We start from the raw sequence: 22,230 nt of genomic DNA on the forward strand, positions 1-22,230 counted from the left end.
TAATTTGAATCTATTGTAAATGGTGGTGAAAACAATTTTCGTTTATTGTTGTATTATTCCTATCATTTCATGAGATATTTGGTAGATGACTTTGTTATTGCTTATTTATTTATTGTTGTAATAGTTTGTAATGTTATTTTGAAACACCTTTATTCTAACAATACCGGCTATTTATTTATCGTTGTAATAGTTTGTAATGTTATTTTGAAACACCTTTATTCTAACGGTACCGGCTATTTGGATCTTCCATTTCTTATTATAGTCTCCAATATTATGTGTGTCACTTACATAATTATTGGTGAATGAATATACAAGTATATAGTTTTTTAATCAAGATTGATTAATATTCAATGAGAATTTGATTATATTGATACATATAGTTAAGGAAAACATGAAATTTTAGATAGGAACCTTTGATGAAGATGTCAAACTACTCCAAACAAGTTTTTTTCATATAGTTTAACTTACAAATACCTTGATAATGGTGATATTTGTGTATGTAATATGGTATATGAATTTTATGGATAAGATTGTACTTTCAAATATCTATTTAATAAAATCAATAATTCGACCATTGAAAATATTAAATTTCATATGATCATAACTTTCAACTTCATAATATTTGATTGAAAGAAGATTACATTTGTTATTTTTAGGCCTTCTTTTTTAATGGTTATGGTCTTACGGAGTACATTTTAATTATTTTCTAAGTAAAAATATTGTTTTTTCTGTACACATTTCCCCCTCTATACAGATTTTCCTACAACTATTCCCATTTATCAAAATATTTACCTACTCCCAATGCAACTATTTGTGGATGATTAAGTTCCGGTCCTCTCCGAATTTTAACAGCGGGGGATCGAACACGGGTCCTAATCATACCAACAACTAGGGGTGAGCGTAGCAGGGTACCCTGTAAAAATATCAGGACCCGGAACCGGAACCTGTTGCAACAGGTTCCTAAAAATAGGAACCGGGACCGGAACCTGTTGCAACAGGTTCCTAAGAATTGAGAACCGGAACTTGATAAATTGTGACAAATTTTTTTTTTTTTTTTTTAAATAGATGATCACAATAAAAGCTTGCAACTTTAGTATAGTACTTCAAATATAACAAACCAACACAAATTGTCTAGAATTTTTAATACCATATAGGTTCCGGTTTCATGTACCCTATAGGAAACCTATACTAACAGGGTACCCTACAGGTTCTAGATCCAAAATTTTATTACCCGAAATCGGAACCTGTTGCAACAGTTTCCTAATTTTATTACCCGAAACCGAAACTTGAGTTCCGGGTTTGGAACCTGCGGTTCCGAACAGATTCCGATTCCATACCAGAGTACCCCGAATTTTTGCTCACCCCTACCAACAACCAATTGGTTATAGTAGTATATATTTTTGAAAGAATGAAACTTTTGTACTAGTATATAGTTGTCTTGGAGAACAAACATCTAAAATAACATCAACACTAGTTTCAGAGCATCAATCTTCTACTCTGACTCTCTTCTTCTCCCAAATTCTATCTCCTTCTCCCGAATCCTCAAAAATGTCTAGAAAGTTCTTCGTCGGCGGCAACTGGAAATGCGTAAGTTTTTCTCTTTTTGTTTTTCACAAATCATTCATCATCCATTCAGTTTAATTTCTACTGCTGTATATAATCACTATCTTTCAGCTATTTTTCTTCATAAATTGCTTGATAATTCTTGGTTTAGTTGCGTTTATTCGATTAATTCTGCCATATTAATGCCATTTTATGAATTTTTTGGATTGATCATATTATTATCTTAATTTTTAGTTTGCTTTAATCTGAATTACTCATACAGTGGATTATGGTTGTCGATTTGAATTTCAAACTTATTAATTAGCGTTAATTTGAAGTTGAAGATTGCTAATTTCTGATTCAGAATGCTCCTAGATTAATTAGGGTGATAATCATGCCTTAAAATGATTATAATCTCGGTGTTTAATATAATTTCGTCATTAAATATGAAAATATTAACCTTGTATGGCTAATTAGCTAAGATATACTAGTATAATTTGATGGTATGTTGATAATGAATGAATGGGGCCGTAGGCGAAATGATGGATGTATTGTGTTACACTGATAGATGCTTATGGTTGAAGTAGGAGTGTAGGAAGGAATTGTTTATGAGGGAGAAAAGAGGGCATTTTGAAGAAAGAATAAAAGAAAAAAGGTTTTAGTCCTATTTGTGATAACATGATTATTGATCATGGTAATTATATTGATAAATTTGGGGCTGAAAGTGACTTAATTTTTCCAGAATGGAACCACTGAGGAAGTGAAGAAACTTGTGACCATGTTGAATGAAGCCGAAGTTCCCTCAGAAGAGGAAGTGGGTGAGTATATTACATTCTTTCTTCTTATAATGCCTGGAATGTGACATTATTGTGAATTTGTGATGCTATCTGGGAGAATGTCGTATTGATAATTAGGTTAGTTTGGAAGCTAAACAATTTATATGTATGGGTGAAGTCAGTCATCGATTGTTTTCTTTCCTGTTGTGGTGGTAACTTGGTAAGGTCTTCATTAAAACATTACCATATAAAAAGGGACAGTGGATTCTACAGACATAATTCATCATGTGCATCAGGTAGAGCTGGAGGGCTAATTGTGATTGCTAGATATTGTAAATGGCTTAGGGTTTATTGTTGTTGGATGTTTCATAAGTTTATTTTAATGCTACCAATTAATCAGATTACACCATGTCATTGCTATAGTTATGCTTTGATTAATTAATGATGGATTAGCAATTTTTCTTTTTTTGGGTTTGAAATGATTATAAACTTATATGGCTATTAGTTTTTGTTCCTCTTTTTTCATCTATGATGGTATGATCATCTGGTTTCTTGGAGTCTCATGCTAGTTTACTCTACTACTTGATATTGTTTTGATTGACACTGAGGAATTTTAGCTTTTATGGGAGTGCCACATGATTTATACAGTGTTCTTGACTACGATTAGTGTTGATCATTCTTGTTTGTTTGTGAATCTTGTTCTTGCCTCGTGCATTCTGTTAAAACTTCATTTACCTATAAGATCTTCTCAATGTACTTTTTTTTGTTTCTGTAAGTACTATTGGACCTTTTTATACAGTCTTATTGTGATTGAACTAGCCTTTTCTATGCTCTACCATGTGCAGCTTCAGAAGGCTTTCTATATGTATATAATGTGATTTTTCTTTACAGCAACTAGGTTGAAGGGAAGGAAGTGTATTTAATTTCATCTTTGTCATTTTTCTTTATTTCTTTGGATTTTTTATATTGGGTCTGCAATTATTGTATTATCTCAAATAAGCTTATGTTTGGTAGAAAACTGCAATTCTCTGTTTAATATATATGATGCTTTTGCTTTACCTTGCAGAGGTGGTTGTCAGCCCTCCATTTGTATTTCTTACTCTGGTGAAAAATTTATTGAGGCCTGATTTCCATGTGGCTGCACAAAACTGTTGGGTGCGAAAAGGTGGTGCCTTCACGGGTGAAATCAGGTATACCGTATACTTGATCTGATCTGTACCTTTGCTCCGATACAATAATTTTTCAGGCAGAATATTGTTATGCTGCATTGTAAACTGTATTACTCTGCTGCTTCTTTAGTTTGTCTCATAGGTTTTAAGTTAATGTCCTAAGTCAATCTTTTAGCATACAAATATAAATTAGTACTACTATGTTTTGTTGTCTTGTTGATGTATGGTGGATGCTATACTGACTGGGATTAATCTACTCAAATCCCTGTCTAACATTTATGATGTCTTCTCAAACATGTATATAGTGTATCCCTTTACATTCTTCTTGTATGTATAATCATTATTTTCCTATTAGATATGAATACTCGTATGTTTATTGAGTGTTTCAACATGATTTAGTCTCAAGTTAAATCTCTTAAGTCTTTCCGGTTTTCCAACCTGTATCAGTCACGTATTTGACACCTAAAGTGGGCACAAGTTCTGCGATCCTTGAACTTTTGTATGAAATGTGATTCTTTAGTTTTCCAACCTGTATCAGGCATGTACCTAACACCTAAAGTGGGTGCACAATGTGACCCTTGAACTTTTATATGAAAACATTTACCTAGTGAGCTGAGTCTAAGTAAAACCCTCAGATTACAGGAGTCCTCACTCAGGTTTAAGAGCATTGTCAGTGTTGTTTCAGTTCATTTTTCTCCAATATGAATCCCATCTTTTATGCTGAGGAATATTTTACCTCCTCATTTCATCTACCTTGGTGCTTTGATTGATAATATAGCATTCTATGAAATATATGTTGCTTTATGCGAATCGTGGTATTTTTCAAAGAGAGTCTTTGGGTTGTTCATTTACTCCAACTATACTCTGAATGGTAGAATTTATGTTAATCATGTGCCTGTGTTTCTTATCAAAAAGTTATTTAAGCTGTTAACGTTTATCTAGACTTCTTGCTTTTGGCTTTGAAAATTATTGACTTATTTGTATAGATTATAGACATCTTCGACAATTTCTCATTGTATTTAGATTGCTTGGTCCTTTTAAGTTTGATGTTTGCAAATTTTTTGTTTACATGGAAGTTGTATTATGATTTTGGATTTCATGTGTTGGACTGACGTTTAACTGCCTCTGTCTTACTCTGTTTTCTCTATTCATTGTTGCAGTGCAGACATGCTTGTCAATTTGGGTATTAACTGGGTTATCCTGGGTCATTCAGAGAGAAGAGCCTTGTTAAATGAGACAAACGATGTATAATGTGTCATCTTCAGAATCTTCTGTCTTTTTGCTGCCTTATATACTATGTTTTGCTTTGCTTACAGAAGTGCTGTTATATGACTAATGCTTTTGTATTTCCTAGTTTGTTGCAGACAAGGTATCACATGCGCTCACCCAGGGCCTGAAAGTGATAGCTTGTGTAGGTGAGACTCTGGAGCAGCGTGAAGCAGGAACTACCATGGAGGTGGTTGCTGCTCAGACAAAAGCTATTGCTGGTAAACTACTGCTATATGTCTTTAAACAAACTGCATTTATATAAGCATTATATGGAAGATTAGTCTGTCTCTAATCCTCATCAGCATAAACTTGCAACTAATATTTTGTTTATTGCTGTGTTGATAGACCGCATAATGAATTGGGACAATGTAGTTGTGGCTTATGAACCAGTCTGGGCCATTGGAACTGGAAAAGTTGCAACTCCTGCTCAGGCTCAGGAGGTAAGTCTAGTTTCCAGAGAGCATTACCATTATTATTTTTATTGCCAACTTGTAAGAATTATGAAGTTTGATTAACTCTAACGTGACATGCACGCTAATGGCCTAATGCTGAGTGATTGGTGTTCTTAGCTTCTATGTTACTCGTCTGATTATGAAGTGTTATGCAAAGAGCCAAGAGGAAATGTATATATGTAATCCAGAATTACAGTTGATTATATATTTCCCTGTCTCCATCATTTACAGGTTCATTTGGAACTGAGGAAGTGGCTCAAGGAGAATGTCAGCGCCCAAGTTGCTGAAACAACCAGAATTATTTATGGAGGTATTCTAATAGCTTTAAGACAATCGATAAACTAATTAGAGTTTGTCAGTCTCGTAGTTGGTTTATCCAGTAATTGGCATTGATGATAACAGTCCATGGCCCATACTCTATACATCTTGTATCAAAACTCTTATGTACTTCTCCCAGCTTTCTATTCTACCTTCAGGAAAATTAACCCCCTATGCCTAAGATACACGCACTTAGATGCCCATATTATGTAAGATGTAACTCATGTACACACCTTTGATGCTGTTCTCAAACTTTCATGGTTCACTGCAGGCTCAGTAAATGCAGGTAACTGCAAAGAGTTGGCAGGACAGCCTGATGTTGATGGATTTTTGGTCGGCGGAGCTTCCCTTAAGGTAGTGTTTTTAAGCACTTGGAATTTCAATTTACTGGAGTAATTATTATTAAATTTTCAGTACATCAGATAAAAGATTTGCTGCCTGATTTTCTTCTTCCTTTTTGTCCATTCAGCCGGAGTTCGTAGACATAATCAAGTCTGCTACAGTGAAAAATGGTGCTTAATATTGATCCAGTCTAATTTCGGAAACCACTTCTAGATATTTTTGCTTTTAGGTGTTCTTTTGCCTCTTTTACAAGACTTACATGAAGAGAATGTCAAAACTCGAAAACAACTAACAGATAAAATGCCTCAAGTTGTGCTTCTTTTTCGGTCAATATGAATGTATAAGCGTACCTTAAGTTATTTTCTTCGCCGTTTGTTCATATTGTATGAAACTACGGTGTGTGTTATTATTCATATTGTGTGAAATTACGGTGTGTGTTATTATTAATTAGAGATCAAGATCACAATAAGAGGTAAAATTCTGTTACAATAACCTACATAATCAGATCAAATCTCTTTGATTGTGTCTGAAACGAGGATTAAAAGAAAGTAGTCAAGAGTTGCCAAAGTTTTCTTAATTAATATATCCTCGTGATTAAAGCATGATTTGTCACTAGAAGTTGTTCTTCCCTGAAGATTGACCTCATGATTTTGATTCTTTGTTGAAATATATGCCTCGTACTATAATATTTTAGCCGAAATAGATCCAATCATAGTCTCCTGAAAATTACAAAAAACATTATTATAGTCATAAAAAGGATTTCGTGTAGATTTGTATCGCCATTAGGACTTAAAATAGATTTTATATTAGCTATTACTACGTATTTTATTTTCTTTATACTAATGATGTAAGTAGTTCTGCTGGGGACGTTATCATACGTAACCTAATAAACTTACCAACCCAATTCACCTGATTGTTTTATATCTTACCCAATTCCCTAATTGTATCTAAAATTACACATCACAATTGAATCATCCCAATCTAATAGTAATGAACATTAATCTAATCATGACTAAAAAAACACGCATATGGGTAGAAGTAAACTCGACTCAACTCAAACATCTTATGATTCAATTATCTTATCTTATCTTATGATAGATAAAATGACAATCGTATCATTTTTAAATTTTAATTATCGCCATTGTACATTTGTAAGGAAGAAATAATTATTTTGAAATAAAAGTATGTAATTAATGATTTTTGAATCTAAAAATAGATTAACAGTTGTTATACTCTATGGAATGAATGATTGGATTGACTGAGTGACGTAGCAAAAAACCCAAACAATAGTCGAGGTGGGCATGCAACAGTACAACACCCGTCAAAACACAAGGCAGAAATTGGGTCAAAAGAGTGATAAAAGTCAACAATCTGATGAACAATAACAAAATTTATATTCAATTTTAAGGTAACAACTTGTTGTGATGATAAGGTCCCCCCTTACCAATTACACGAAAAACATTATTTTCTACAACTCACATGATTGTTCTCTCTCCTTTTTTTTCACATTATTGAATCACTCATATTCATTCATCCATATTGTTGAATCTCATAATAATACTCCTATATTTTATTTATTCACTTTTTTTTTTCCTTTTTTTTAGATGTAGTATAAGAGGAATATTCATTTGCTTTTAAGCTATTACAATGTAGGCGTATAATATTTACGTTACATTTTTTAAGAGAGTGAGTGATCGAGGATTGTTCACACTGAAAAAATGCTTCATATGAAACTAAATTTGGAGGATTGTTGAGCCTATTGATTTTGATTGACTTTTTTTTTTTTTTTCCTTTGCCTATATAATTTACTCATACATGTTTATCGTTTTAAAGTTTATGTATGAATGGTAAATTTTTTGTGTTGATGGCAACAAACAATTGTAATGTTTTATAATACATACTCCATACTAACTTCACTGAGAAAGTAAACATACAAGATAATAACATAGTCATACTTTAATTTGTTGGAAATAATTCATAATATTATTTATTTTAGTTTTTTTTTTTAACAAATAAATAGTATTGCTATCCGTTAACGGTTTTATTAATTCTTATTAATACAACATGTTGAATACTGACTCAAAAATATTAACCTAAGTCCTCCACCAACACCGTCATCACCTCCGAATCTCCAATAACACAGTCATGCAATTGGACTTTGGGACGTATTAGTACATATAGTGATATATAGACATATAGCTCCTACATAGCTTGAGATGATATCTAATTGCAATTTGGCATGTTAGGATTATGAACATTACAATAGCAATTTGAGCTATATTATGGGTTGCCACCCGTGATTTGTTTGTTATCTCTTAGGAATTAATATTAAAACAATTTATTCAATAAGCCTAAGCTAATAATTAGGCAGATTTTTTTTTTCTTAAATGCTTTATTCCATCACCAAAATAAAAAATCATCTAGTGGGTTGCTAGAAGATTGAACAAGCTAAGCTTATCTACAAATGAAAGTAGATAATCCAAAACGTGACCTTGAAACTTGATAGTACAGGTTGTTAATTAATCTCTTAATTAATTAATGAGGCTCATCTACTAATTTTATAAATATCCTGCAATTGACTAATGCATTAAAATTGACCACAAATGCAAATACATTGGCGTCTAAAGGTCAACTGAGTTCAGTGTTAAGTTCCACCTATCAAATATTATATATTCCGTACCATTTATTTCAATACATACTACAAAAGCTATGTTATTGTAGATTTGTAGAGTAGTTAGTAGCCACGTAAAGTACAAGCTAAGTATTAATACCACCAAAAGTCAACCATGCATTTATTTTGACCAAATTTAAATGGGAGTTGGGAGCTTGGGACCAAATTTCACATATGCTCTTTACCCTGAAAAATTACTTTATATTAGTTGTATGTGCTATGCTAGTACAGTAGTACCCTCACCAAAAGAAGAAAGTGCAAGTTATTCTCTCAACTACTTCTTGTACATTTTCTTTATGTACCATGTTAGTACGTTACTAATATTTCATAGCCACCAATTTGATTGTCACATGTGTCGTTTGGGAAAATTATGACCAATCGGTTACTCGGTTGTTGGCCGGTTCACTTCCATTGCTTGTTTATATACGTGTGAATGTATCTTATGTTGTTAATACACGTATAATTGATTGAGAGAAAAAGTTTGTGTAACGCGGTTGACCCATTCATGTTTCGAGAAACTAGAATATTGTTCACCTATACGTGTTGTGTGATTACCTCAAAGGCTCAAATTAGTCTGGCTTGATTACCCACACAACTACACATATAGTATAACATATGAAATACATATAATTGATTTGGCCTGATCTGACTTGGTTACCTCGTCAAATTTTTTTACAAACTTTATAAACCTTGGCCATGTATTTTTACAATTTGACTTTATTAAGAACAAAAATTTACATACAAAATCTTTTTAAATTGGTTTTGACAAGTTTTTTTTCTTCACAATATTAATTTTTTATACAACTATGTAATTATATTATCTATACACTCGTACAGTTCGTTAAAGAATGAATTCAATCCATTGTACAATAGGAATTTTAAATTATTGTTAAAAAAAATGGGTCGACATGAATTGATCAAGGCAACCTAGCTAGCTAGAAGTTGGGTGAACATCAACTAATGATGAGGAAGTTGACCTTCCTCCCAAAGCAATTTGTGCAGGTACACGAGCGAATGCATATTGTACAGCTAGGTTGTGTACTTCGCTTATTCAACCAATATATGCACTGGATGAGTTGTAGCTCACCCCAATATCGCCAAGTTTCCATAACACTTGTTGCATGCTACTCTACTATACTCTCATCTTCTGCCAAATTATATGGACATTAAAATAAAATTTAACATTTTCTAAAGAATTACAGTATTTTTTTTTAAAAAAAAAAAAATAAACAGAAAGGGCTTGTTCACATTTACTGAACTGAGCTGAAATGAACTGAACTGATTGGAGCTGAACTGAACTGATTGGAGCTGAACTGAACTGAAATGAAATGAATATTTTATGAGAGAGGAAAATTAAGAGCTGAACTGAACTGAACTGAATTGATTGGAGCTGAACTGAACTGAACTGAACTGAACTGATTGGAGCTGAACTGAACTGAACTGAACTGAATTGAGCTGAAATGAATATTTTATGAGAGAGGAAAATTAAGAGCTGAACTGAACTGAACTGATTGGAGCTGAACTGAATTGAACTGAACTGATTAGAGCTGAACTGAACTGAACTGAGCTGAAATTAAGTAAGTGTGACCAGGCCCAAAGTACGTAGTTGTAATTTTACTTTCATGATTTCTTGGAGTATTGAGATATTATAGCCATTGCTAGCCTTTTTTTTTTTTAGGAAAGATGTAACGAGTAGCCTTGTAAGAGATTTTAAAGCTTCATTAGAAATTTGTTTGATGATATAAATGTTGTACCTTATTATTGTGTGATCGTGTAAACAATTATCAATTTTCTACATACCAATGTGAATATTTTGAGTACTATACTACCTTCTTCAATACGAAACTTCGATCATTAATGTTATATTGGTAAGTACGTAATTAAGTATCAATATGTAACAATAATAAAAAGATTATATTTGTATACTTGTACTTGTATTAGATATTGAGATTATTCCAATAAAATTTCTTTCCTATGTAAATTACCATTCCAAAATTAGTCAATATAAAGTTAAAAAACAAAGTCAAAAGTCATATGGATAATCATACTACTCTGTTAACATTTATTTGCAACTTTTGGGTATTATTTGAGAGAGATAAAATATTCCGTAGTTGCAAGTAATTTTAACGGAGATAGTAATATGAACAAAAAAATGTGTACAAAGGGAATAGAACTGTGTTTAGTACACGATGTTTAAGTAAAATATTTTTTATTAATTTTTGTTTATAAATTTTACACGAGCAACATATGAAATTACAATAGTGGATGAAAACAGGTTCAAATAAACAGAAAGAGGGTAAAAGTAAGGAGTAAGGGCATAGGGTAGCCGGGAAGTCGGCAACTCCAATTGGGTGAAGAAAGAAGACGGGCTCCACATTCATGTGACGCTTACACTTGCCTTACATGCAATTACCCGACAATTTTTTATTTTTTTTGTCTTCAATTATCCGGCATATTCAATTGCCTGTACCTACTACCTAGGGACTTGCTTGCAAGTTGCAATATTAAATAATCCTGAGGTATTAGCTAGACTAGTGAAGCTAGAAAATGCAATTAGCTTGGTTAAGCAAATTAGTTTTGTCAAGCTAATTTGCTTGGAAGAAAACTTATCTAAAAAAAAATAGAATTAAAAAAATAAAATATAAAAAGTAAATAAAGGATGTGAAATTCATTTAGATTGTAAGCTAATAACTAGCCACTGGAGTTCAAAGTAGTTATAATAACAATTAGCTTAAAAGTTTCATTGTAAAATGAAATGATAATACTAAGGGTCTATTAAGGGCCTGTTCTCTTACGTTGAAATTCAGTTCAATTCAGTTCAGTTCAGCTCCTAATTTCCTTCTCTTATAAAATATTCAGTTCAGTTCAGTTCAGTTCATTTCAGCTGAGTTCAGTTAATGAGAACAGGCCCTAAAACTAATCTTACAAACCAAAAAATTGTTATGCTATAGTACTCAATTTTTATTTTACTTGTATTTTTTTTTTACTAATATCAATACGGAGTAATTTTCATTGTAAAATGAAATGATAATACTACTAATATGGAGTATGGAGTAATAGTTAAAATAATAACTGGAGTATATAATTTTCAGTCATTTTTTATTATGATGATATTGATACAAAATTTATAAGTATTTATAAATACTTTGAACAAAGTATTAATTTTTCAAATTATGTCCTTGTCAAAAAAAAAATAATAATAAAAAAAAATTATGTATGAGTAACCCAGAGATTACGGGCGTCAACCTAAGATCATTATCCCATTCCCATTTACATCAACGTAAAAGCGGTCCAATTAGTTTGTAATTTAGTTTAAGGAATATGTTTTATTTGTATGTAAAACAAAATCAAACGTCAAGATTAACGGATGATGTGAAAAGATCTACACAGAATGGAGGGCCCTGATTTGATCAAGTAAATAATGATTGGTTGTTGTGTACGTAAGGTATGGCGAAGAAATGACGTCATGGAAAATTGATCTAGAAGCTTAATAATTTCATAATTAATTTATAAGTGAGAAAGAAATTAAAGTGTGATGTTTAGTTTCATTTTCATACGAGTAGTTTGGTATGGGTCTCCATTGGGGAAGCATATAAATGTTTGTTTGGCTTCAATTAACCCATTAATTCACATCTTCACGGATTCCTTAACTCCAACCTCATGTCCTTCACGTTCTCCACTTAATTTTTATAAACTTCGCTTTTGAATTTGTTGAAAATTATTCGAAGATTATGTGAAAAATGTGATGCGCGTTATTAGGATTCGATGTCTGGTCTTAGCTAACATTTTATATGACTTTAAACAACTGGATTACCATCTATATATCAACTGTTATTATATGTAGCATTTCACATTAATGACATATACGAATACATATTTAGGGTCTGTTCTCTTTCATTGAAATTCACTTCAGTTCAGCTCAATTCAGTTCATTTCAGCTCTTAATTTCCTTCTCTTATAAAATATTCATTTCAGTTCAGTTCAGCTCAGCTCAGCTCAACTCAGCTCAGTTCAGTTCAGCTCAGTTCAGTCAATGAGAACATACCCTTAGATTAGTTTCTTCGAATAAAAAGTTTAATGTTAATATATTTTACTCCCTTCGTCCCCGAAATAACGATTCATTTGGCCTAATTTTAGTCCCAAAAAGAATGAACCATTAGCATTAAAATACTCACCAATTTGCAACAATATTTGTGCAAAATTAGCTTCCCCATATAAAACTTTGTTTTTCCATATACTTTTACTACTATCTCTCTCTACTTTTTTATAAATCCCATATAAATTTATCTTTTCAATATATTTTTACTTCTTGTTATTTAACTTTATTAACACCCGCGAAATCAACCCAAAAGAGTATATAATTTGAGTGTGAGAATATAGTCCACTCTCAAATGCATTTTCTTTTTACACTTTGTATATTTTAAGAAATTTTCAATCAGACAGTTATTTTTTCACACATGTATATTTGAGAGTGAATTGTGTGTTTGTGACTTTGTGTCATGTCCATCCTAGTATATCATAGTCCTCATCTTAATTAACACTAAGCTCCGTCAAAATAAAAAATTAACACTAAGCTAGGTATGGAAAATCTGACTATCTTTGTGCATTTTCCCAAGTAAATGTATACTTGTATGTGGATTTGACGCATATATTCCCACTTTATTATTTGCGTGGGACATCAAGATCAATTGTGGATTATAGTTTGAGCGGCTTCATTTATTGACTAATTGTGCCTCCTTTGATGACAATTATATGACTAGATGCATGGTTTACTTGATTATCCCACATTGATTAGATCTTTATCACAGTTTTTTCATCCTCTTAAAATGATTAAGACATGACTTTCCTTTTTAACGGAATGATAAATACTCGTACCTCATTTATTTTTTTTGGTGCAAACTTGTACGTCATTTATCAGTTTATCATTGTACAATGTATAAATATACTCGACTAGGAAGACTAGACATACACATATATACGGAGTACCAAGCTAAGCTTGGTCTAGTGGTAAGATTATATTGTTACCTTTCAACCTTGAGGTTGGGGACTTAGGGGTTCAATCCCAACTAGAGACACTTTAAGGGTGGGGATCTCTTACCTTTTCCCATCACTCTCAAAATCTCTAACCCGTAAATACCAGACAAAAAAAAAAAAAAAAAAAAAAAAACGTGAGTGTTGAGGTGCGGTGAGGGTCTTTCTCCTTACCTTAAAAAAAAATTAAAAATTACAGATAACGTAGTATTTTAAAATATGTATATCCCCTCTAGACATATACAAGTATATACCAAAAGTGTAATAGTTGGTGGAGCTCAAACTTGTCTCGAACTTTGAGAACCAACTACATTTGCTTAGTTTGGGAATAGGGGATTCCCTTATCTCCCCCATTTGCTCTCAAACGTTGACATGTGGAGCTAGACTAACCTAATCTATGAGAGGTGATGGTTCAACAGGGTCTTTCATATATCCTTTTAAAAAAATTTATATATACTAAAAGTATAATACTGTCGGTGTATAGCGCACACGAGATAAAAAAATCATATAGTCAAATTCTATCCAAAAATTTAAATAATCATAGTCAATGAAATAGCATGCTCCTTTTACCCTATACTTAAAACTTTTTATAAAGTTCAATAATGCTGAAAAAAGGCTAGCAATAAAGTCTTATATTATTAGTTCTTAAAATAAAGTATGAGGATCTTTTTGTTAAAGTGTTAAACTTCATTTATTTAACTTCTTTTTTCTTAATTTCTCAAAAAAAAAACTTTTTTTTTCTTAAATAAAGTATAGAATAATAAAATTTTAGATTAAAAACATAGGAAAAACCAAATAATTTCAATTAAAATAAGTTTAGAAAATAAGTACAATAAAAAAAAAAAAAAAAAGATTTAGGCGCTGTTCTCTTCACCTTACAAAAATAATATTAAGTAAAAATAATTTCAGTTCAGTAAAAATAAGTTCAGTTCAGTAAAATTCAGTTTTCTTAAAAAAGAATTATAATAGAAAATCGGTAAAAATAATTTCAGTTAAGCAAAAATAATTTCAGTTCAGTAAAATTAATTTAAGTTCAGTAAAAATAATTTAAGTTCAGCAAAAATAATTTCAGTTCAGTAAAAATAATTTCAGTTCAGTAAAATTAAGGTTGAAGAGAACGGGGCCTTAGACAATTGAAATTAATTTTTTTTTTCTTACTCCGTATTACTTTATGCTTCGTATTATTTATGTAGAGAGTGCCATGCCTTTCCATAAAAAAGAAAAAAAATCTAGAGAGTGTTAGATTTCATTTTCATTAAAATTCAAATGGATCATTTGCTTAGAAACCAAAGAAAGCACATGAATAAGATTGTCATATCAATAATATGAAGTAATATTTTCTTAGAAACCAAAGAAAGCACATGAATAAGATTGTCATATCAATAGTATGAAGTAATATTTTCCTCAAAATGATACGAGTAACAAAAAGAGTAAAAGACCTTTAAACTGTTAAAAGCCTTGAACTAACAAAGGTGAATAGCCATTTTTCGAAGTGAGCCATCAACTTCCAACATTAATAACTCCTGTCTTATTTTTATTAACGTTAATTTGAGGCAATTTATGCAAACAAATTGGAATCTCGGTCCAACAAACCGGCAGCCTTCAAAAAGCTTTTTACGGTCGTAAAACCATTGACTCGTGGCGACCCCCCCAAGATTGTTTTTTTTTAATTTTTTTTTAATGATTTCCTTTTTATTTTTTTTGACAAGAATAAAAAAATGGAGTAGTATCTTGTTTACTTTATTGCTGATTGTCAGTATTTTTATACCGCACTAACACAACTATTCTAAGCAACGAGCACGACTTCACTCTTATCTTCGTATATAATCATAGATGGGTAATTAGTATAATAATCATAGATGATTAGATGATGATAGAACATTTTATTATAACCATTCTGTCTATGATTGTATACGAAGATAGGTATGAGGTATCATCATAAGTAGCATATTTACTACCATACAATTTTACATGGACCTAAGGTTTATACACATGTAAATGACATTATATTAAACATAGTGACACGTAATTTTAATGTAGTAACATTTTTTTAAAACTTGTGTGACATTTAATGTTATTATGAATTTAAAGTACGACATTATATTGAATAGTGACCTAATTTTAACATAGTGATTATTATTATTCATATTGACCATTACATTAAAAATTTCATTAAAAAAAATTAACCTCTTATAGCTTTTATAATGTCACACAATTGTTTATTTCAACATAATAACTTTTATTTTAATATAGTAATCTCTTTTTATTAATAAAACTATCATATTGTCTCTATTATTATATTCACAAAGTTGTAAATCGGGTTGAAATACTACACTATTCCGAAATATTTGATATTAACCTTCGATAATATTATAACATGTCTATATAGGAAAATAAGAAACATTGCATAATCTATTACTTAATTTAATTTTATTTCACTATCCAATAAACAAAGATCCGCACTCTTAATCAATTAATCTCAATAGGTTCATTACTATGTACGTAGTATATATATTTACTTGCCTTGCTGGCAATATCAGATATCGTAAGCTGTCAATGACTACATTTCACCTCCTTTGTTGAGTGTTGGACACAAATCGAACACATTGCCTACCTTTGAAATTCAGGGCTCACTAGACATTACCATACTAGACATTTCAATACTCTACTATACAAGTATACATTAGCCAAATGTTAATCATATATATCACTTTCGTTTCAGATTATTTATAATAATGAGATAATTCTACTCAAATTTTATGTCAAGTCATTACAAGTAACTTGAATTATACTCCGTAGGAGATATTATATAAATTTATTTCTCTTACTTATTCCTTTTCATTTTCCGTTATGTATCCGCAGAGTAGCTCAAAAGAACAAAACCGATCCCAGTACAAAAACGTACCCAAAAAATCAAAAAAGCGATAATGATGATCCTAGTTTGAAAGGTATAGCAACAAGTACAAGAAAAAAAACGGGGTGGGGGTTGAAAGGGGGGCCAACCCGCCATTTATTAGCCTTTGCTCCTCTGTTTCCTTCCTTCTCAATCTCTCTCCTCTCCTTCTCTTTCTCTCTCTAACACACACTTTCTCTCTCTTCTCAAATACAAGTACTCGTAATACTACTAAGAAACTTCACTAATCTCAACACACTCTTTACAATTCTATTCTCTATTTTCTTCAGTCAAAGAGGTGATTGCTCACCAGTGATCTTTGCTTCCTTCTTTTTTGCTTTTTTTTCTTTTTATGATTTTTCTTTTTCCTTTCTTTTATAATTGTTTATTCGTGTGATTTTATGATAAAATTATTATGTAGGAAAGTCCTCAAATAATGAGCTTTTAACAGTACTTATAATTTCCATTGATCCAGGTTGCAGGTTCTGTTTTCTGGGTTTCAAAGATCCTGCTATTTTCTTCAAAGTTGAGTTCTTTTTCATAAAAACAAGTGATTTGAGTGAAATTATTACTGGGTTTTGATGGGTATTTGTCTTAGTGCTCGAATCAAGGCCGAAAGCCCTTCTCACACAGGTCCATTTCTTTCTTCATTTTTTTTTTTGGGAATTTTGGATTTTTCAAATTTTGTTAATAACACCATTAAAAATTTGAGTTAATTTCTTGGTTTAAAGTGTGTTTTTGGGTGTACCCTTTGTTTCTTTTCTAAATGTTGGGTGCTATAATTATCGACGCTCTTTTTCTTTTCTTTTTTCCTTTGTTTGGTGCGTCAAATTATCCTTTTCCCACTTGATAAAGCTTACATTTTTAGGTGAATTTTGTTAGGCGAAAAGTTTCTGAAATTTTGTACAATAATTTAAATATGTGCTTTATGGAAAATATCTTCTAGATTAAGTGTATTAGCATAGAATCTAAATCCACCCAAATCTGTATGATCATATAAAAATTCTGCCAATAATAAATAATTTTGAACTTGTATCACTAGAAAATGCTTATTATTATTGGCCCAAATTGGATTAATGTAAAACTTTGTGTAATTAGCTGATTTGGGATTTTGATTTGTTTAGGGATAAACTCAAAATATGTTAGCTCGGATGTAAGTAAGGTCTCATCAGTGCCTTTGACACCAAGGAGTGAGGGTGAGATTTTGCAATCATCTAATTTAAAAAGTTTCAGCTTCTCTGAGCTTAAAGCGGCTACCAGGAACTTCAGGCCTGATAGTGTGCTTGGTGAAGGCGGTTTCGGGTCCGTATTCAAAGGATGGATCGATGAGAACTCGTATGCCGCCACCAAGCCTGGTACCGGCATGGTTATTGCTGTGAAACGGCTTAATCAAGAGAGCTTCCAAGGTCATAGGGAATGGCTGGTGAGTTTCATTACATCTTATTGGTAGCTGCTACAACTTTATAAGTTTATGGCTATTTTTTCATTGTCTAAATTGTCAATTGATGTTAAATTGTTAGATGATTAGGCATTACAATAATCATAAAACTATTCATTAATGATTTTTGGGAATAGGAATGATTGTTGAAGTATTGATCGCATTGGAAACAAGATTGTCCTTAATGGTTTAATTTGTTAGGATTATGAACAATGTTGTAGTACTCATCTACTAGATAATCTAAAAATGTTGTGATATTGAAATGTGTTATGTTATTGATGGCTTCTTCGCTTCTGGTTTTGTTAGGCGGAGGTGAACTACCTCGGGCAGCTCTATCATCCTAATCTTGTCAAATTGATAGGATATTGTGTGGAAGATGAACATCGCCTTCTAGTGTATGAGTTCATGCCTAGGGGAAGCTTGGAGAACCATCTGTTTAGAAGTATGCTTCCCATTTTGTGTTAAGACTAGCTCAAGTGATACAGAAGTATTAATCTTTCGACATAATTTTAATCACCTTAATGATTTGATTGTAGGAGGTTCTTACTTTCAGCCTCTTTCTTGGAACCTTCGCATGAAAGTTGCTCTTGGAGCTGCAAAGGGGCTAGCCTTTCTTCACAGTGCTGAAACAAAAGTTATATACCGCGATTTTAAGACCTCTAATGTCTTACTGGACTCGGTGAGTGACTGTCAAGAATAAACTTCACTCATACTTCTAATCACATCATTTTGTTACTTCATTAGATGCTTCTTCAACATTCTGTTTAACATTTGAAATTTAGGAAGTGATTATGATGTATAGTTTACTACTGATTACAGAACTACACTGCAAAACTTTCGGATTTTGGGTTGGCCAAGGATGGGCCAACGGGTGATAAAAGTCATGTATCAACTCGCGTAATGGGCACCTACGGATATGCAGCACCAGAGTATCTAGCCACAGGTATTTTAGATGCACATGCCTCGGTGTTCGTTTCTTTTTGCGTTTCTTCTCGTTTCTTTCCACAATTAGATGCCAGATTCTTTTCCTTGGAAGTATTAATGTCCACTATGAAAATAAAACTATGTCCTATTTGGACAAATGGCATTCTTGAATAACTCTTAACTTTGGATCTTGCTCACCCCTACTTTGTTGTATACTAATATATTTGTCGTTCTAGTTCATTGCAGAATAAAAATATGTCGTATTTGGACAAACGGTTGTCTTGAATAGCTAGCTTCTTCGACCTTAAATCTTAAATTGCTGCTTGTTATGTATTATATTCATTATCTATAGTATATTGCTTGATCATTGCAATTTTTTAAATAGTTGCCTCAACTTGTTGCAATGCCTATCCTTACCATTTGGCTCTCCTCACATGCAATTTGTTTGATGTGGTGGAGGCGAGAGTTTACCCCATACGTAGGGCATCCACCCCCATACTCTGAATCCCGTTGTGAAAAAGTACACTTTGTTTCCTTAATCTAGTATTTAAAGCCAGTCGTTTTCTAAGCTCCACTTTTATTAATTTGTAGGTCACTTGACCACCAAGAGCGATGTTTATAGCTTTGGAGTTGTACTCCTTGAGATGCTCTCAGGCCGGAGGGCAATGGACAAAAACCGGCCATCAGGAGAACACAATTTGGTCGAGTGGGCCCGTCCTTACCTTACAAACAAGAGGAAAATCTTCCGCATCTTAGATAATCGTCTAGAGGGTCAGTATAGTTTGGATGCTGCTTTCAGAGTGTCCAGCCTTGCATTCAGATGCCTATCAACTGAGCCCAAGTTCAGACCTTTGATGAATGAGATAGTGAAAGAATTAGACCAGCTTCAAGATCCCTCCAAGGAAGCTCGAAGCAGTTCTAGCACCGGAGGCCGGGCTAGGAGACGGAGCTCACAAGAAAGTAGCACCAAGAGATCAATATCTGCCGTGTCATATCCTAGACCTTAGAACACCTCGTTCTATGCCACAGTATTTTGCTGCTAAGATGACAAAATCCCTTAATATTTTGCCCAAATTTAGGGGAATTGTATTCTCAGGTCAGTTGAGATCCAAAGTTACCCTATAGTATATTTTTGGTTGTGAATGTACAGCTCTTGTTTCAACTAATGTAATTCCGCAGGATATTTTGATGTCAGTTAGTGACTCTTCTGAGTATAAAATTAAGTTGCTATCTCCTAGATATATCCGATGCTCATGTAATGAGATGAATGTATTGTTCGTTTATCTTCTCTAATCCTAAACTATACATTCGTGCTGTAAAAGAAAACGGAGGAAGTAATAGATAAAATAGTCTCACAAAATAAAGAAATTTCTCTCTAATAGTATTAGGTTGAAAAAGAGAAAAGCATGATTTGAAAAGTGGAGTATTATTTCCAAGTTTACACGTGAAGTGAAAACATTGTAACCTTTTTGTCGGGTTTTTTTATAATCATCTCAATACTAGACACAGTACAGCATCATTCTCATACAAATCTAAAAAGCTGTTTTTGGATTTTGGGTAAAAAAATAGAAAAGAGCAAAACAGTAGATCCTTTCTTTCTCAAATCTTCTCTAGTTCTTTCTTGAATGACCTAAAGTCTGGACCTACTGTCTACTCATCGATAGAGGTAGCGCATGCTCATCCTATCCATCTATGCATTTCTGTTTTTGACAAAAGCTAAGAATTGGTGCAATTGCTTACCAATTACCATTACATGTGTATCTTAAGACATATGAATACAAGTACTCAAGCGGATTATACCATACCATACCATATCAATACGGAGTAATGGACCGAAGATTTTCATACGACACTAACAAAAATTAGGGTGACTAAGATTGTTAATTATAATAGACTACTCCGTAGCTATATCCTATACATCAAATGTTTCAGTGTAATCGAACAAAGGCTACAGCATAAAATATGAAGAGTCTAGAACTCTATCATAAATTGAAAATATTGTAGTGGACAATGAAGACAGCCCATATCACGTATGGCTACAAGCAGAGATAAAAGATTCACTCATTTCATGACTTGACCAGGATACCCATATGCATAGCTTGGGCCTTTGGCTCAGTTTTTGCCTTCTCTGTAAAACTTTATTTAAGAAGTAAAAATGTAAAATTATGGATGTTTCAAACTTTAGAGGCATTAGAGTTGCATCTTTACTTATTTCAAAACTTGTAACTCTTTTATTTGTCAAAATCATACTTCATAGTTCATACTACAGCTGTCAAAAGTTGACTAGATTCGAAATACCGATTCAAACCCGATTAATAACCGACCCATCTGAACTTGAAAAAATGGTGACCCAAACCCGACCAGACCCGACCTGAAACCAACCCTAGATTTGAGTTGACCCGAGTATCCGAGACCCGAACCCGAACATGAACTGACCTGGAGATGACCCGACCCGAATGTAATCCGTAAATTATTGACCTGAACCGAACCCGACTTGAACCGAAATTGACCCAAACCCGTTTTAACACGTCAAAACCCAAATTTAACCCGACTTGTTACTAGCGTGACCTGAATTCAACCCGACCCATTCCTAACCCGACCCAAATTTAACCCAACCTGTTACAAACCCGACACGATATCAACCCGACTTGTTATTGACCTGACCCAAATTCAACCCGCCCGAGTTTTACCAGACCTTATACTAACCCGACCTAAAAATTCAACCCGATTTGTTATTAACCCGACTCAAAATCAACACGACTTGTTATAACCCGACCTAAATTCAACCCAAATTGTTCCTGACCCGATTTCAAATCACCTTAAATGCAATTTAGACCACCTTATTATTGTTGATCAAAGCATTTTGTCTAGGGAGACCAAGTCAGTCCAGGCCAGCAAAAGAAAGGGGCATCATCCTCAATTTTAAGAGTTAAGTATAGTATATATTTGTTGTATGGTCAAAGGAGATAATTATCTTCCTAAATTATAGACTATAGTTCCCTATTATATTGTCTATATAAAGGAAATAATTAGCTTGATAAAAATGATAATTGTCTATTTATAGCTAGTTGAACCCGAATATGACGTGACTTGGAAATGACCCAACCTGATTGTAACATGCAAGTTATTGACTTGAACATAATTCGACTTGAATCCGAGAATGACCTGACTTGGAATTAACCTAACCTGATTATAACCCGCAAATTATTGACTTGAACCGAACCCGAATCGAACCCGAGAATGACCCAACTTGAAAATGACCCGACCTAATTATAATCCGCAAATTATTAACTTGAACCGAACCCGACTCAAATCCGAGAATGACCCGACCTGATTCTAACCCGCGAATTATTGAATTAAACCGAACCCGAGAATTACCCTAACCCGTGAAAACCCGAATTAAAC

General features: G+C 32.7%; 2 protein-coding genes across 2 annotated transcripts; both read left to right on the top strand.

Moving 5' to 3' along the window:
• Positions 1-1,427: 1,427 nt before the first annotated feature.
• Positions 1,428-6,281, top strand: LOC145620291 (triosephosphate isomerase, cytosolic). The gene is made up of 9 exons (XM_081674937.1): positions 1,428-1,587; positions 2,285-2,360; positions 3,385-3,508; positions 4,648-4,732; positions 4,842-4,974; positions 5,102-5,196; positions 5,440-5,518; positions 5,798-5,880; positions 5,996-6,281. The coding sequence occupies exons 1-9, from the start codon at positions 1,549-1,551 to the stop codon at positions 6,044-6,046; spliced, it is 765 nt and encodes a 254-aa protein (XP_081531063.1). The 5' UTR covers positions 1,428-1,548; the 3' UTR covers positions 6,047-6,281.
• Positions 6,282-16,555: 10,274 nt separating this feature from the next.
• Positions 16,556-20,019, top strand: LOC145624558 (putative serine/threonine-protein kinase PBL10). The gene is made up of 7 exons (XM_081677610.1): positions 16,556-16,761; positions 16,939-17,096; positions 17,588-17,886; positions 18,208-18,343; positions 18,438-18,580; positions 18,721-18,844; positions 19,417-20,019. The coding sequence occupies exons 2-7, from the start codon at positions 17,045-17,047 to the stop codon at positions 19,830-19,832; spliced, it is 1,170 nt and encodes a 389-aa protein (XP_081533736.1). The 5' UTR covers positions 16,556-16,761; positions 16,939-17,044; the 3' UTR covers positions 19,833-20,019.
• The last annotated feature ends 2,211 nt before the right edge of the window (positions 20,020-22,230 follow it).

Source organism: Chenopodium album, chromosome 3, assembly GCF_948465745.1.
Source record: "Chenopodium album chromosome 3, dcCheAlbu1.1, whole genome shotgun sequence".
Classification (NCBI taxonomy): domain Eukaryota; kingdom Viridiplantae; phylum Streptophyta; class Magnoliopsida; order Caryophyllales; family Amaranthaceae; genus Chenopodium; species Chenopodium album.